Genomic DNA, 13835 nt, shown 5'->3' with positions numbered 1-13835 from the left:
TACCCTACCAGTATATTAATATTATTGGTGATAATAAAGGTGATACTGGTTTGCATTAACAGTTTGCCCAGGTAAACATTTATTGCGAACAGATATCTACGTACCTTAATCCATACTCTGCACGAGTAGTACCAATATTATTATGGAATGTTTTTTGCACATCAAATATTTAATGATGTTTCACAGTCCAAATACAAATATATTGATTAGAGTAGTACTTATTATCCTGACCCTCATGATATAAGCACAGAATAGGTCCATATAGTGCTTAGTGTACTACTGTACACTACACAGGACGACAAACTGCCTATGTTTTTACATTAATGTAAAGTTTCATTCAGTAAAAAAATTTTTTTACAAGTGGTGATTTTTTTAAACCAAGTAAACTTATGTGTTTCATTTTTATTTCTATACATGCACATTTTAAAAACTATACTTCCACTTCTAATAATCTTGAAAAAAAGAAAAGAATTTCTTAATTTGTATACTTCAATTTCAAAGAGATTTTAGCTTACATTCAACAGTGGAATATGAGACTTTTCCCCATAAATTAACAGGTGTTTAAATAATGCCAATTTCTATCGTACAAAACTTGCAAATCACCAAAAACTGGTTTTTCCCCCCGTTTTCAGATCCTTTACTTTATTGAAGTTGACTTATATAGTTGATTTAAATGAAGTTTTATTTCGATTTTTCCAGGATTTTTCTTATTTTTGGGTGGCAGATACATCATTCAGTGAGATTTGAAGAAAAGATAGTATAATACATAGTCCAAGTATCGAAATGCACGCCAACGTGTCGGGATTCAATACTTCGACATTAATTATGTCATCATCAGATATTCAGATGATTCCTGATGATGACATAATTAATGTCGAAATATTGAATCCTGACACAATGGCATGCATTGCAATACTTGGACTATGTATTATACTATCTTATCTTAGATTAATCTGTGGACCTTTAGGTTTGAAGAATGTATCACATATTGACAACAACAATTAATAGGTTGACTTTATAAATGTGGAAGGGGTATGGCGCAGTGGAAATGGTTTAGTTTCCCAAACTTGAGGTCAGGGTTTCAATCCCTTGCTGTGCCTTTCACTTGTGTCCTTGAGCAAGGCACTTAATCTACATTGCTTTAGTCTACCCAGCTGTATCAATGAGTACCAACAAATGACTGGGAATAACCTGCAGTGGACTAGCATCCAACCCAGGGGGAGCAACACACTCTCGAATTGTGATGTCGATATGCTCTTTGTGAAATTTAGACAGAATAAAAAAAATAGGCTCCCAGCGGGAGCGTGTCTAATGCCTTATACAGGAGTTTTTGTTTTTTAAATTTTATCTTATGTTCTTCAATATGCAGATGTGTGTACTATTGTAGTGTATCTGGATTTTTCGTGAAATTTTTTTTCATAACAATATTCTGTATAGGCCTACTACTATATTACACTAAAAACACTTTAAAAATGAGTAACTCTTTGAGTTACCACGTTATGTTGTTGATCACGAAGAGTACTACCATATTCTAGAGCGCCCCCTACCTCGTGGTAGTAGTACCCATCAAAGGTCTTATAAACACATGATAGCGTTCTCCGCGATTTACGCGTAACAAATAGAAGCGTCAATTTGGCACAGAAAAGTAATCAGTTTTGGGAGAGGGCGTCCTAGTCGTTGCCATGGATCTGAGATGGGTGTCCGTGTTACGCCATAAGTTCGTTACCAAGTACGTTAATTTCTTCCTTATGTTCTAAAGAGAGGGCGCATTGTAAATCGGGCGCTTCTAATTGTTACGCGCAAGCATAAAGTCGCGCGGCGTACGCTATGGTCAGAGCGGTCCAGGTTCAAAAGTTTTCAATTTTGCAAGAGGGTGCTTTTCATGCATTATTACAGCATTTGCACGCGTAAATGCGGAGAATTCTATCTTGTGTTTATAAAATCTTAAACCGGATTTACCCTTTTTTGAAATCTTTAATTGCTACATCATGACATAGTGTCTACGCCACCGTTGGGGGCAGTAGACACAAACAGTGGCATTCTGGTGTGCAAACAAAATTCAAATAAGAAGAGCTAATATTTATTATTATATTGATAGAAGAGATCAAACAGTCCATGTGTTTGTTTAACCATTATAAATATTGTGTTACATACCTTGAAAATCAATTTGATGAATAATAACAATTTTATGGTTGACTTTGTACAGTAAAATAATTCTTAGATAGAAAACATCATTCTCTAACCTGAAAATGTGGACCTTATTTCAAGGAAAAGAGGACAAATGGGATTTCCTTTATAACCATCGTACCCCTCTATGTATGGATGTAAGGAGTGCTTATGGCATTCAAGCACCTCTCAGAGGCTTTGCTTCGTATCTGCATAAGCAACACATTCAATATCCAATTTTATTTCTGGGCATCTTTTTAGCTTTTTGAGCCCACTTTTGTTCTTAGCCCTTAGCTTGAACTTTGTACTTCTTGCATCTGCTGTAAACTGTATTGTTTGTTTTGTGCAAAATAAACATAAATAAAGAAGTTTGAGATTGTGTAAGATTGGTTTAGTATCCGATGACCAGAACCCTACACGATACAAATCCAATAATTAATAATTCATTATATGCTTACTATCTGATCGCTTGCTTTTGTTACCATGTTCTCCGTGACTATTGTATTCTGTATTGTCGTTAAATGTGATCTCCAACTGCTTCAGGTCATGTGATGTCCTGTTAATTTGGAGACTGTAATAAAATAGATTTTAAGATTAGCCATAAAACATCATTAGAAGTAATATCCATCATGCTATACATCATGCTTGCTGCTGTTGTAGCCACTCATAACTAATGCATCTAACAAACGCCATTATCAGTAATGCTATAGTGTGCAGATTATGAATAATCAAGAATAATTGAAAATAATCACATCATTAGAATTACAAAAAAAAAAAAAAAAAAGTAAAAAATATTTAAAAAAAAAAAAAAAAAAAAAAAAGTAAAAAATATTTAATCATAGCTAATAAATTTCAAACTACAAAATAATATGGATAACGCTAATAATAATATTATATTATCAACTTGAGCAACTCAAGTTTAGGTGAAAAAGAATAAATGAAAATAAAAAAGGATTGATACAATCGAACAATTTGTCCTGAAATGTAGGGGGCCAATGACGGAATAGTGACGTCGACTGGTTTTACAGACAAATTATTTTCTTAAGGGTTTACATCTATTTAGAGTTACTTAATCCTTTTTCTCACTAACATTAAATTCAAAATATGATGAGTAATGTGTCTAACCTGTCATATTTTCAAGGAAGATCGATTTGAAAATGAATGGTTGAAACGATTCTAATGTTAAATGCATGAAACGAATTAGACTGCAAGTAAGCCTATATTTTAGATGTCCCAACAATTTTATGAAAGAATATTTGATCTCCTAATACAGTATATGGCTACGAGATTATTCTGAAATTCAAGCTTTCTGCATTTGCTGGAAGATTTTACTCAGAGCTGGTACAAATTAGTGCAAAGCTCACAAAATTTCAAGTTTTGAGAAAGCTACAGTATACATGTATTTAATTAAATGAGGCATGTTGTGGCAAAATGGCTAAGTTGTAGCGAAAATTGAAATTCAAGTTATTGGTATTTTCAGATACCTGAGTATGTGATCTTTAAAATGAGGGGTCATTCATTGAAATTGGACATTTTAAGCCTAAGTTGTTGAAAAGTGAAAGTACAGTATTCTTAGAATCAATGATTTTAAGTAATTGCCTTTCAAAGTTATTTGTGCATACATTGTTAAATAGAATGGACTATCAAAATAACGTTAAATAAACAACTTGTTGACCACTTCCAGAACTAAGACTTTGGTATATGATTAATAAGACATTAAACTGTTGATATATAGTGAACAATAAATTTGGATTTTTAGGCAATTTTTTGAGCTCCCATATTTTATAGCTTATTTACTCAATACTGGCCTGTGCGACAACTTAACCATTTTGCCACGACATGCCTCAAATGAGCAAAACAACTACAGTACACTATGATACTGTGGAAAGTTTGCACTTACCTCATATTGTTAAAATTAAAATACAGAAACACTACCGATACAGAGTTATTCTTGATACTTGAACGATTTAGGATGCAATTATCCACAGGATCATCCTGCTTTAAAAAAAAAAAAAAAAAAAAAAAATCAATATCATTTTTGACATGCAGTATGGAATTACTGTATTGTGATTATGACAATATTTATCATTAAATATGATTATATTCATAAATATGAAAAATAAAATATTGTACTTTGATATTGATCAACATGATTACAATCAGATGTGATATATGATCAAATAGTATCTGATCATATATCAATGATAATAATTAATCACAATTATGACAATTAGCATTACTATAGTATATGATTATAATCACATAAGTATTTGTACAGTTATGGCTGAATCTACTATTATACTATGAGTAGTTATATCATTATGTGGTTGAAAATAAAAAATTATTTCATATTTCTCATCAGATCAATGACAATGTTAAGTGTCTCTAGTTATGTGAATCTTCATGGCCGTAGCCCCATAGCACAGTATCTGTTCGTCATCACATAGTACAATAGCATATTTATTGTATACAGTAGCTACAATCAAAGAACATGATTTATTCAGGGCGGATCCAAGATTTCTGAGCCGCGTTGGGGGGTCCGGTGGGGTTTGCCTTTTTCGCTTATCTTAACAGTTTTAGACAGTTTAATAATGGAAGCAAATACAATTTAATAATATGATGCCCTGGGCATGAACAATACGAGATGGGGTAGGCCTTCTTTTCGATAAAGTATCGAAATTTAACCGTATATACTCGCGTATAAGACGAGGCTTAAAATAGTAAGTTACGATAAAAAAACAGTGGGTCATCTTATATAGTACGTGCGACAGATAACTTGTCCAAAAACCTCAGAGGTCATCTTATACGCAGGTTACCTTATATGGGAATATATAGGTAAATGGATATATTGGTTTTTAAAAGCCCATAGGATTGTATTTTTGAAGATTAGCCCCACATTTGGATCTGTCTTTATCCATCTAGATACAGTATCAAGACCACAAATAGCAGCAACAAATATAAATTAAAAAGTTGAAAGTTGAGCGCCCACTTCGCCAACTGCTGGATCCGCCTCTGTTATTATTAATAATGATCACACAATGTAAACTAAAAACTAAATACATAATAGAAACTGTAAAATCTAAACATCTTAAATATTAGGTGTGTTTACATTCACAAAACAGACTTATATTAAATTATGCTAAGTCTGTTTTGTGAATCTGTAACACACCTAATATTTAGAATGTTTAGACTTTACAGTTTCTATTATGTATTTAGTTTACACTGTGTGATCATTATTAATAATAAACCATGTTCTTTGATCGTAGATACTGTATACAATAAATATGATACTCTTTACAGTAAATATGCTATTGTAATTATGAATACAGCCCATAATGGATATCCGGGAACTAAGACATTTGCGGCTTAATTCAATCTTTATTTTGGATAAAATATCAATGGGATATCCATATGCTAGATACTATTTTATTTTAGATAATACATTTAGTGATTCATGAACTAGATTTACTGTATATAGCTCAGTGCAACTCTTGAGTCTACCAGCTTCTTATCCTTGTAAGGAAATGCAAAAAAAAATTGGGGATTAGAGTTGGTCAGCAGTAAAGTAAGCTTTTGTAATTCTTCATACATTAACTATTTGCATTCAATATGTTTTTTTAGACAGGGAAAAGACAAATTATATTTATTATTATTATTATTATTATTATTTCTGCTGTGTTACTAATTACTGTACTGTTGTAATTATTATTGTTTGATAAATTACATTATTTTAAGACTGACATAAGGAAAATAAACCTGAGGAGTTCTTAATGAATTGAGACATATCAGATAGGATTCAAGAAAGCATATTTTTCTAAATTATTGGCAGAATTATTGTGAGAAAACTAATCACTATTTGTAACTTCAGTATGCATTATTATAATTAGCATTACAATACAAGTGTACTGACTTTCTGTAGAAAAATAATTAAACAATCATTGATTTGTTATTAAGCTATCCCTGGGAAATGTGTTTCACTTTCATATGAGCTGATGATACTGTATCAGTAGTGTACCATACTTAGGTCAAATACAAAAGAAAAAATTTAATTGAAAAATGAGCATAAGCAACGTTGATACGGTGTCAAAACTAATGCATTTACTAATTTTTTTTTAGAAAAACCTATGGTCCCCATCTTGATATGAACCTAAGACCTTCCAATTGAGGCCAAGTGCACCATTGGCTTTTCCCATTAGAACATGTTTTTTTTTTCTCACAGGGTACTGCATATAATTCTATTATCATTATTATCATTATTTACCACCAGAGGTATTCTGATAGCAAAGTTACTATCATGTATTATAACACACCTAAATAGATCCGCCTTGTTGAATGGAACAGTCAATCTTTTAACTCATGAAAATATTCTTCCCATTGCACTAATAAACATTCATTATTTGTATATTAATTTACTTTTTATGGTAAATACATATGGTATATAATAAAGGCAATAGTAGGTAAATAATGTACCCGTGCACCTCTGCTCAGAGTTAGTGTATTACCAATAAATTAGAAGATAAATTTGTTCATAGCAATTTAGCTGAAAAGACTATGGTATACAGGTAACAATGGTTCTAGTTTCATAAAGAATATTGCACAAAATATTATACATCTAATTTAAATAATGTATGTTGGCACTACCTAGTAGAATAAAACATGGAAATTGAATTAAAATATATAGTAGTTTCCCAGAACCGTACTGCAATTACTGTCAATTGTTACAATTAATCGTAACTGTAATTTACAGTAGATAACATCAAGGTATTACTAAATGTTCTGTCAAATTTTGCCAAATATGGAGAACATACTAACTAGCCAATCAGAGCGCTGGAGCTACCTCATTATTGCGAATGATATGACGAATCATTCTACAAGCCATCTGCATTCACTATCATCTCATTTCCAATGATATTTCATGAATCTTCTGAGATCCACATTAGAGAATATGAAAAGGAATATCTGTCAAAACCAATTTAGTAGATAAAGAAACAATAAAAAATGGGTTACTTTGCAGTTGAATTGAATTTTAACTGTCCTTCTTAAAAGTACAAATCGGCAGGTCTCTTTATTTAAATGTAGGATTACAATTCTGTGCCGGGTACTGCTGTAGTGTTAAATAATGTAATATAAGGAATGCGTGCTTGGTCCCTGGGGAACCATAGCCATTGAATTGGCAATCTTTTTCTCCTTGCTAAAAGAGTGTAGCATTCTTGGAGTAGCTTGGTGTGGGGTGGAGCTGTAGCTAGGTAGCTGACATACTGTACAGTATGTGCTTCCCAATCCCAAGGTGCTTGAGGTTCAAATTCACTGAAAAGGGACTTGTGTGAATGTATACAAAAGAACAGACAGTATAATACAAGTCGTCTATCACTCCTATCTATGTACAAACATTTACAGCTCCATGATACAATAAGTCAGAGAAAGTGTTCATTTTATTCAGACACCTAGACAAAGGATGAACTAAATCCTATTCAAATTATGCAAATGCTACAAAAACCAAAAAAGTTTGAGATGCGACTAATGTATGGTTTTTTGGCAGTGAAATTATGGCCCTTTTGTAAGACCTTATTAATAGGTCCATGGTGAAACAATATTTATTTTTTGGGGTGAAAGGGCCAGGTAGGAAAAAAATTGTTTCTCTTGACATCAATGAAAGAAAAAATGGGGGTACTTTTTCTTAATTTCATAATGCCTGTCTGTCACTGTGTCAGTGTCATCAGATTAATATACTATGATGGTAAAACCATTTGAAATGGAATTAACCACAGAAAGGCTATTTATTCCGAGTAAATACTGATTGCAAGTATAAGTCCAGTTGGCCAACAAAGAAAAAAAAAAACTATATATTTTTTTCATCTTGGCCTAACTGTAGGCCAACTACTGTAGATACAGCAGTGACTGTCTTCATTTTGTGGACTCACTGTAGTTGATTGTTGGTCCAATAATATAGTATACTGTACCATATTCTATTCTATTCTAGTAGCTTCCCAGACTGTTCTTCCCTGAGGAACCATAGCCACTATAGTGAAGCGATCTTTTTTTCTTCTCATTGAAGAGTGTAGCATAAAGTTATTGAGTGAATGAAAAAAAAAAAAAAATACAAAACTTGAAAGGAATATTTTGACCTGAGGGATGCTTAAATCAGTAAAAGGATGTACTACTAACATCTTCTGGTAAACAAGAATATTAAAGAAACCTAGAAAGCAATTAAAGCAGGCTAATTGTTAACAATACAAATCAATTTGGCTGCTAATCAAAATTAAACTGCAACTCATCTTTACCATTAGTCACCTTTAACTGAAATACATGTGACATGGAGATTAAAGCCTACATTTCTCAAGTCTACTATTTAACAATGATACATCATCCCAGGAGAACTCACTATTACTGATCACACCAATGATCTGTGTTAACAGGTTAAGACCCAAGGCATATTGTAAATGATGAATTGGAAGTATTAAAATAAATATTCTGATTGAAAATGATGAATGGAAGTATTAAAATAAATATTCCGATTGGAATCAACAGTATTTGTACTTTGCTTTGTTTTCAATAACAGAGTAATTTGAAATACTGTAGCTTTAGAACTCAAAGGCAAATTTACTCTATCGAATTTAACACTTCCAAATAATCTAGAGAGTTTAAGATAACTACTGTAAGGTGTCGGACAACTTCGCAAATTCACCTGGTTAATATGCTCTCTTTATTGCAAAAAAACATACATGATACAACATGGTCTGAATAATGAGAGCCAAGAGCCTGCGTACAGCTACCCCACCAACATAAATGACCGACTCGGAGTAGTTTTTATACCAGAAAATTAGCATAATTATTGATAGGCAAAAAAGCGTATGTGAATTTAGCCAAAATGACAGGTCACTTGTCCAAACAGAGTTATGGAACCATTTAAGATGTGTACAGTTTTATACAGCAATCAAGGCAAACTACTATAAAGGAGGTATAAAATGTAATAAATAAAAGGTTTATCTTTAAAGATTATTATTGTGGTCCGGAGTTTTCAGATATGATTTCAAGCTATAATAAGCAACAATTATTGCCTAATAAAATCAAGTTCACATATGGTTTTATTGCACTCATTTTATCGTAGCTCAGAGTATTGATTTATACTTTAATCGTTGCTATTTGTAAAGCATTATCATCAAAGAAACAGAAATTTCAATTAAATGAATTAGGCCTGGGTTTGTCTATCTTGTTGACCTGGTAGTATAATTTGATTTTTTATACTTTTTTGTACCCTTTTTGTGTTTTATTGCTTAAGTCTAAATCTCATATCTAGTTAATTGAGGGCATCAAAACTTTGTAGGTGGACAGTTTGAGGTCTCAGAATACCAGTCCCTGTAGTTGCCCTTCTGGATCAGAATACTACTAGTAGACCTAGTGGTAATTCCTTACACCTTACTGTATATGCTGCAAATGTTGCTCTTTCGGTTCAATAACTCATTCTAATTTCATTTCACAAAAATCTGTATAAGAATTTGAAACATCAGTTTAAAATATTATAAGCCCACCATTTGTACGTGAGAATGCTTCAAACTGTTACCCACATACTGTAATCAATCAAATTTGAGCAGGCTTCATCAATATTTTCACAAGTTTATTGAGCAGTCGTGCAAAAGATCAATTGAATCATCATTGAGTGGAAACAAGAGACACCAACCCCACCTCAGTATTCATTGCGAACACAGATACTGTAGATATCATAGGGAATACTGTTTCAACGTGAATAATATAAAACGTGAATATTTAATAAAATAAATAAATATCAATTAATGTTAACAATAAGCCAATGTAAGGCAAGTAAAAGATACATAATTAGCTAATTATCAATCCATCTATTTATAAAACTTTCCACCCTGATCACATCATATTATATGTGGAATTGGGCAGGGTTTCAATCCCTTGCTGTGCATTTCACTTGTGTTAAATTGTTTACTGTACATTTAAAACCAAGCCCTTGGAAAAGAACACCTTAAATTAATCCATTATACTTCCCCTGTAAAATAGGAGCGTTCAAGAGAAGAAAAAGCCTAACCACAAAAACTTTGATGACTATTGCAATTTAAAAAGGTTTACTATAAAGGGATATTGGTAATTCCTACATTGTGTGAAATACATGAATACCAAAAATATATTTTAATAACAATAAAGTTTACCACAAAGATTAGAAAGAATTATGTAGTGTGCATTAAGAAACAAACAAGTCAATTCAACCATGAAAAAAATTACCAGATCTTAATCTCCTTGCAAATTGATATCTACTGTATAAACAAGGTGTGTTTCTACTGAATAAAATAATTATGGTTCCCTTTTATGGTTTCTAGGAAAAATTCATTCAAAGAATTATTTCGTGTCAAAGTAGAAACGGATGCCAAAAAATTGCTGTTATGCGGAAGAATATGGTATGGAATCTACAGTATGTCCACACACCAAGAAAAAAAAACTGTGGTGGTTTTTACAGTTAGTTGTAAACAAATAGCCTCCCTTTGACCTAGTTAATTACTATGGGACCAACCTTTGTCCTTTCGCGTCTAAATTGTGCGTACTAAGCTAGGCACTCACTGCCCATGACCGTCTTTGGCAATTGTATGGACCACACAACGAGCGCAATGGTTCATGCTTAATGACGACCCGTTCACACTGCCACAACATTAGTAGACAACTTTGTAGGCTAGGCTAGGCCAGGCCAGGGTAGGCCGAGGGTGGGAGTGGGGTGATATGTTGACCCGCGACCACAGAGGACGGAATTGGATCCGTCGGACTGAATGCCTGGCTTCAAAGCTTGTATATAAAGGACTATTTGAAATTCTGTTATTTAAAATTGCATTTTGGGTAACATTGGTGTCCACAGAAACATTTGGTGTTGAAATGCAGTTGTGAAAATCGGTCCTTTCATTGGTACGGAAAGAACCGTTTCTATTGCGATTTTTTTTGTGAAAACACACCCATACAGTACACTACATTACATTACTATGCGCACTACATTTTGTCATGTGTAATTCTAAATGTATAGCATACTATTCATTAATTGACATGGGTGATTATGGCCCACTCAGGTTTCATCCAAGAATGCTTCAAGTAGGTTGTCCAGGTAATTAATTCTTGTTTTAGTAAGTGATTTTAAGTGACTAAGCAAATTGGTCCATGGGCATCCTCTTGTCAAAATTCTATTTAACCACTCTGTTCACTTTATTCTTGCTTGAAAACAACACTTATAGTAATTACAGACATTTTTGATTTCTACTAAAGTATTAACAAACTGTAATATAGTATATATCTGACCTTCTCCCACCACCACAGGTGAGTAGAGACTTCCAGTCAGGTAATAAAGTAGGAATACAGTATGTCAGAGGATACATTACGCAGTAGGCTTCCTAAAAGATTTAGTTACAATTCCTAGAGGGGTAGTAGTACTGCTATTAGGACTTGCGCATACGTTTGCACATGAAGGAATAACAATACATACCTGTAGTGCATTGGAGCTTAGACTTTGTATGGAATTTATCAATCTCGGCTTATAATATCTTGTTATTCTTAGGTTCTCAAAATTAATAAATTAAAAAAATATTACAATAATTATGTTCCTATTAATTATTTAATTTCTATTTTATGCCATGAAATATGTTACTTCTCTAAATAGTATCATATAGTAAATTGCATTTTTAAAAATATACATTGAATAAATAAAAGTAATGGAGACAAGTCCTGCATGCATCATGTGCTGTAACATATGCACATCTACACACCTGTTAAGCTAATCTGGAAAAAAAGTATGATGATGATGATTTGAAGTGATAAGTGATAGTATTTTTGCCTCATATACCCAAGTTGAATTTCTATACAGCTGAACCATTTTAATACCTCTTTAGGGTGTTAACTTTATGCAATGCCGTACAGTAGCCAACCACTGAATTTACACATAAAGTGGGTCCACCCTAAAATAGTTCCGCACAGTTTGAAAATCCTGGCTATGGCATTGACTTCATGGGATACTAATGTGAATTAAGTTTTAACTACAGTAATAATTTTGTAGCATGAGGAAATAAAGTACAGAAATAAGTCTTTAGGTCTACTGCACCTTGAGGAAGCAGGTTTTGTAATACAGGAACTGTCCTGATATAATGATACTGTATATTGCCAACATTATAGAACAACTTCGGATATAAATTATTCATATCACTGTGCTATAGTAGTCTATTACTGCTTTTGTAGAGCTACAGTATGTTGGTTGACAGGAGACATTTTGTAAGTTCTGTATCACACCCTAAATTAGTATGATAAGAAGGATTAAACACAACTAATTTTGGATAATTTTCAAAACAAAATGTATTATGCCTCAACGATATGCTACAAGCCTATAAAAGCTTTTTCTCACACATTTTCCATTGTTTAAAATGTTTACAGTATGTCATGCATGGTAATGGGTGTATGGTAAGAATGGCCCCGGAAAAATGGCCCCGGAAAAAATGGCCCCGGTAAAAATGGCCCCAAATGACAGGTAGGTAAAAATGGCTCCAATAATAAAATTCTGTATTAAAACTAATTTTTTTTAATCATTATATGCATTTTTTTAAACTGAAATAATTTAGTTTTTAAAAGGAATCTAACATCAAATAAATTGCCATTTACATTTTACTTTTTGCAGAAATTACATATCCAATGATAAAATATTCAAAGTTAAAAAAAAGCCATGAATAACACTTTTCATTTTTTTCCATTTAGATGTTAAAAAATAACAACATAATCAATAAATCAACATAAATCATGCATTTATTAATACTAATATAATGTATTTGTGGCCAATTCCAAGGAAGCGGAATCACAGTTTTTCAGAAATTCAATCCGGGTATTGGTAAACCCCACAATGAGTTTATATGAACACTAAATTATTATTATTTTTTTTTTTAGAAAAAGAGAGTTCTACGATCGTAATTAAAGGGTTTGAATGGGGTTCGCAGTGTGTTTGGAGGTTTGTGGTGTATTTGCAAGTATTTTTTCAAAAAAAAAATCAACATTTTAACCAAAAAATAGGTTCTTATGAATATTTAATTTTCTTGTTGATATACCAAGTGAGTCAATCACAATTGAATTGTTTGGTTTTCTACAGTGTGTTTTGGGAGGTTTTTGTGATTTAGAAATACCCTTTAATCCTACCATAACCATACCTCACAATTACACGCCATTTTAATTCTTAGCATAATTGCCATATTTACATAACTATGTATAATAGTATCTCAGTTTACATTATTTAGTATAGTTTTAGGCACTTAAATTTAGTTAGCGGGGAGTAGAAACCAAGTATGCAATTAAATAGGTTGCTTAAATAAAATGTATTCTAATTATTCAGTTTATTTTAAAAACAATATATGATTAACAAATACTTCTTTGAAGTAACTCTAAGCAGAACATTTATTACTAAGTAAAGCAAGAACTTGTGATTCAAACACACAAGTGATCCACATGCTTTAACTACTGTTTATTTGCACTGTTTATAACATTTAAAGTTATTTCATTTCATACTTAACAAAAGTGAATTTTGTGGTTATCTATGAGTTGCATATTTTGGTAGTTGAAGTACTGTATGTATGTCATTCCTCTACTTTGTTGTGGAATAACTACTATCAAAAAATGTTATTCAATGGCCATTGTTT

At 32.3% G+C, this 13835-nt stretch overlaps 1 protein-coding gene across 1 annotated transcript in view; it reads right to left on the bottom strand.

The window, feature by feature from the left end:
* The window catches only part of LOC117109987 (protein GPR107-like), a gene marked incomplete in the record, with an annotated part of 45113 nt that overhangs the window by 16441 nt on the left and 14837 nt on the right, over positions 1-13835 (bottom strand). Inside the window, 2 exon segments of the mRNA XM_033252515.1 lie at positions 2625-2737; positions 4067-4164. Coding sequence (XP_033108406.1) covers positions 2625-2737; positions 4067-4164 — 211 coding nt within the window.

The sequence above is a fragment of the Anneissia japonica genome, unplaced genomic scaffold (genome assembly GCF_011630105.1).
Source record: "Anneissia japonica isolate Jap-2015-1 unplaced genomic scaffold, ASM1163010v1 scaffold585_len4108843_cov191, whole genome shotgun sequence".
Lineage (NCBI taxonomy): Eukaryota > Metazoa > Echinodermata > Crinoidea > Comatulida > Comatulidae > Anneissia > Anneissia japonica.
The sequence above is the reverse complement of the archived record's forward strand: the minus strand, read 5'-3'. Positions and strand labels throughout refer to the sequence as shown.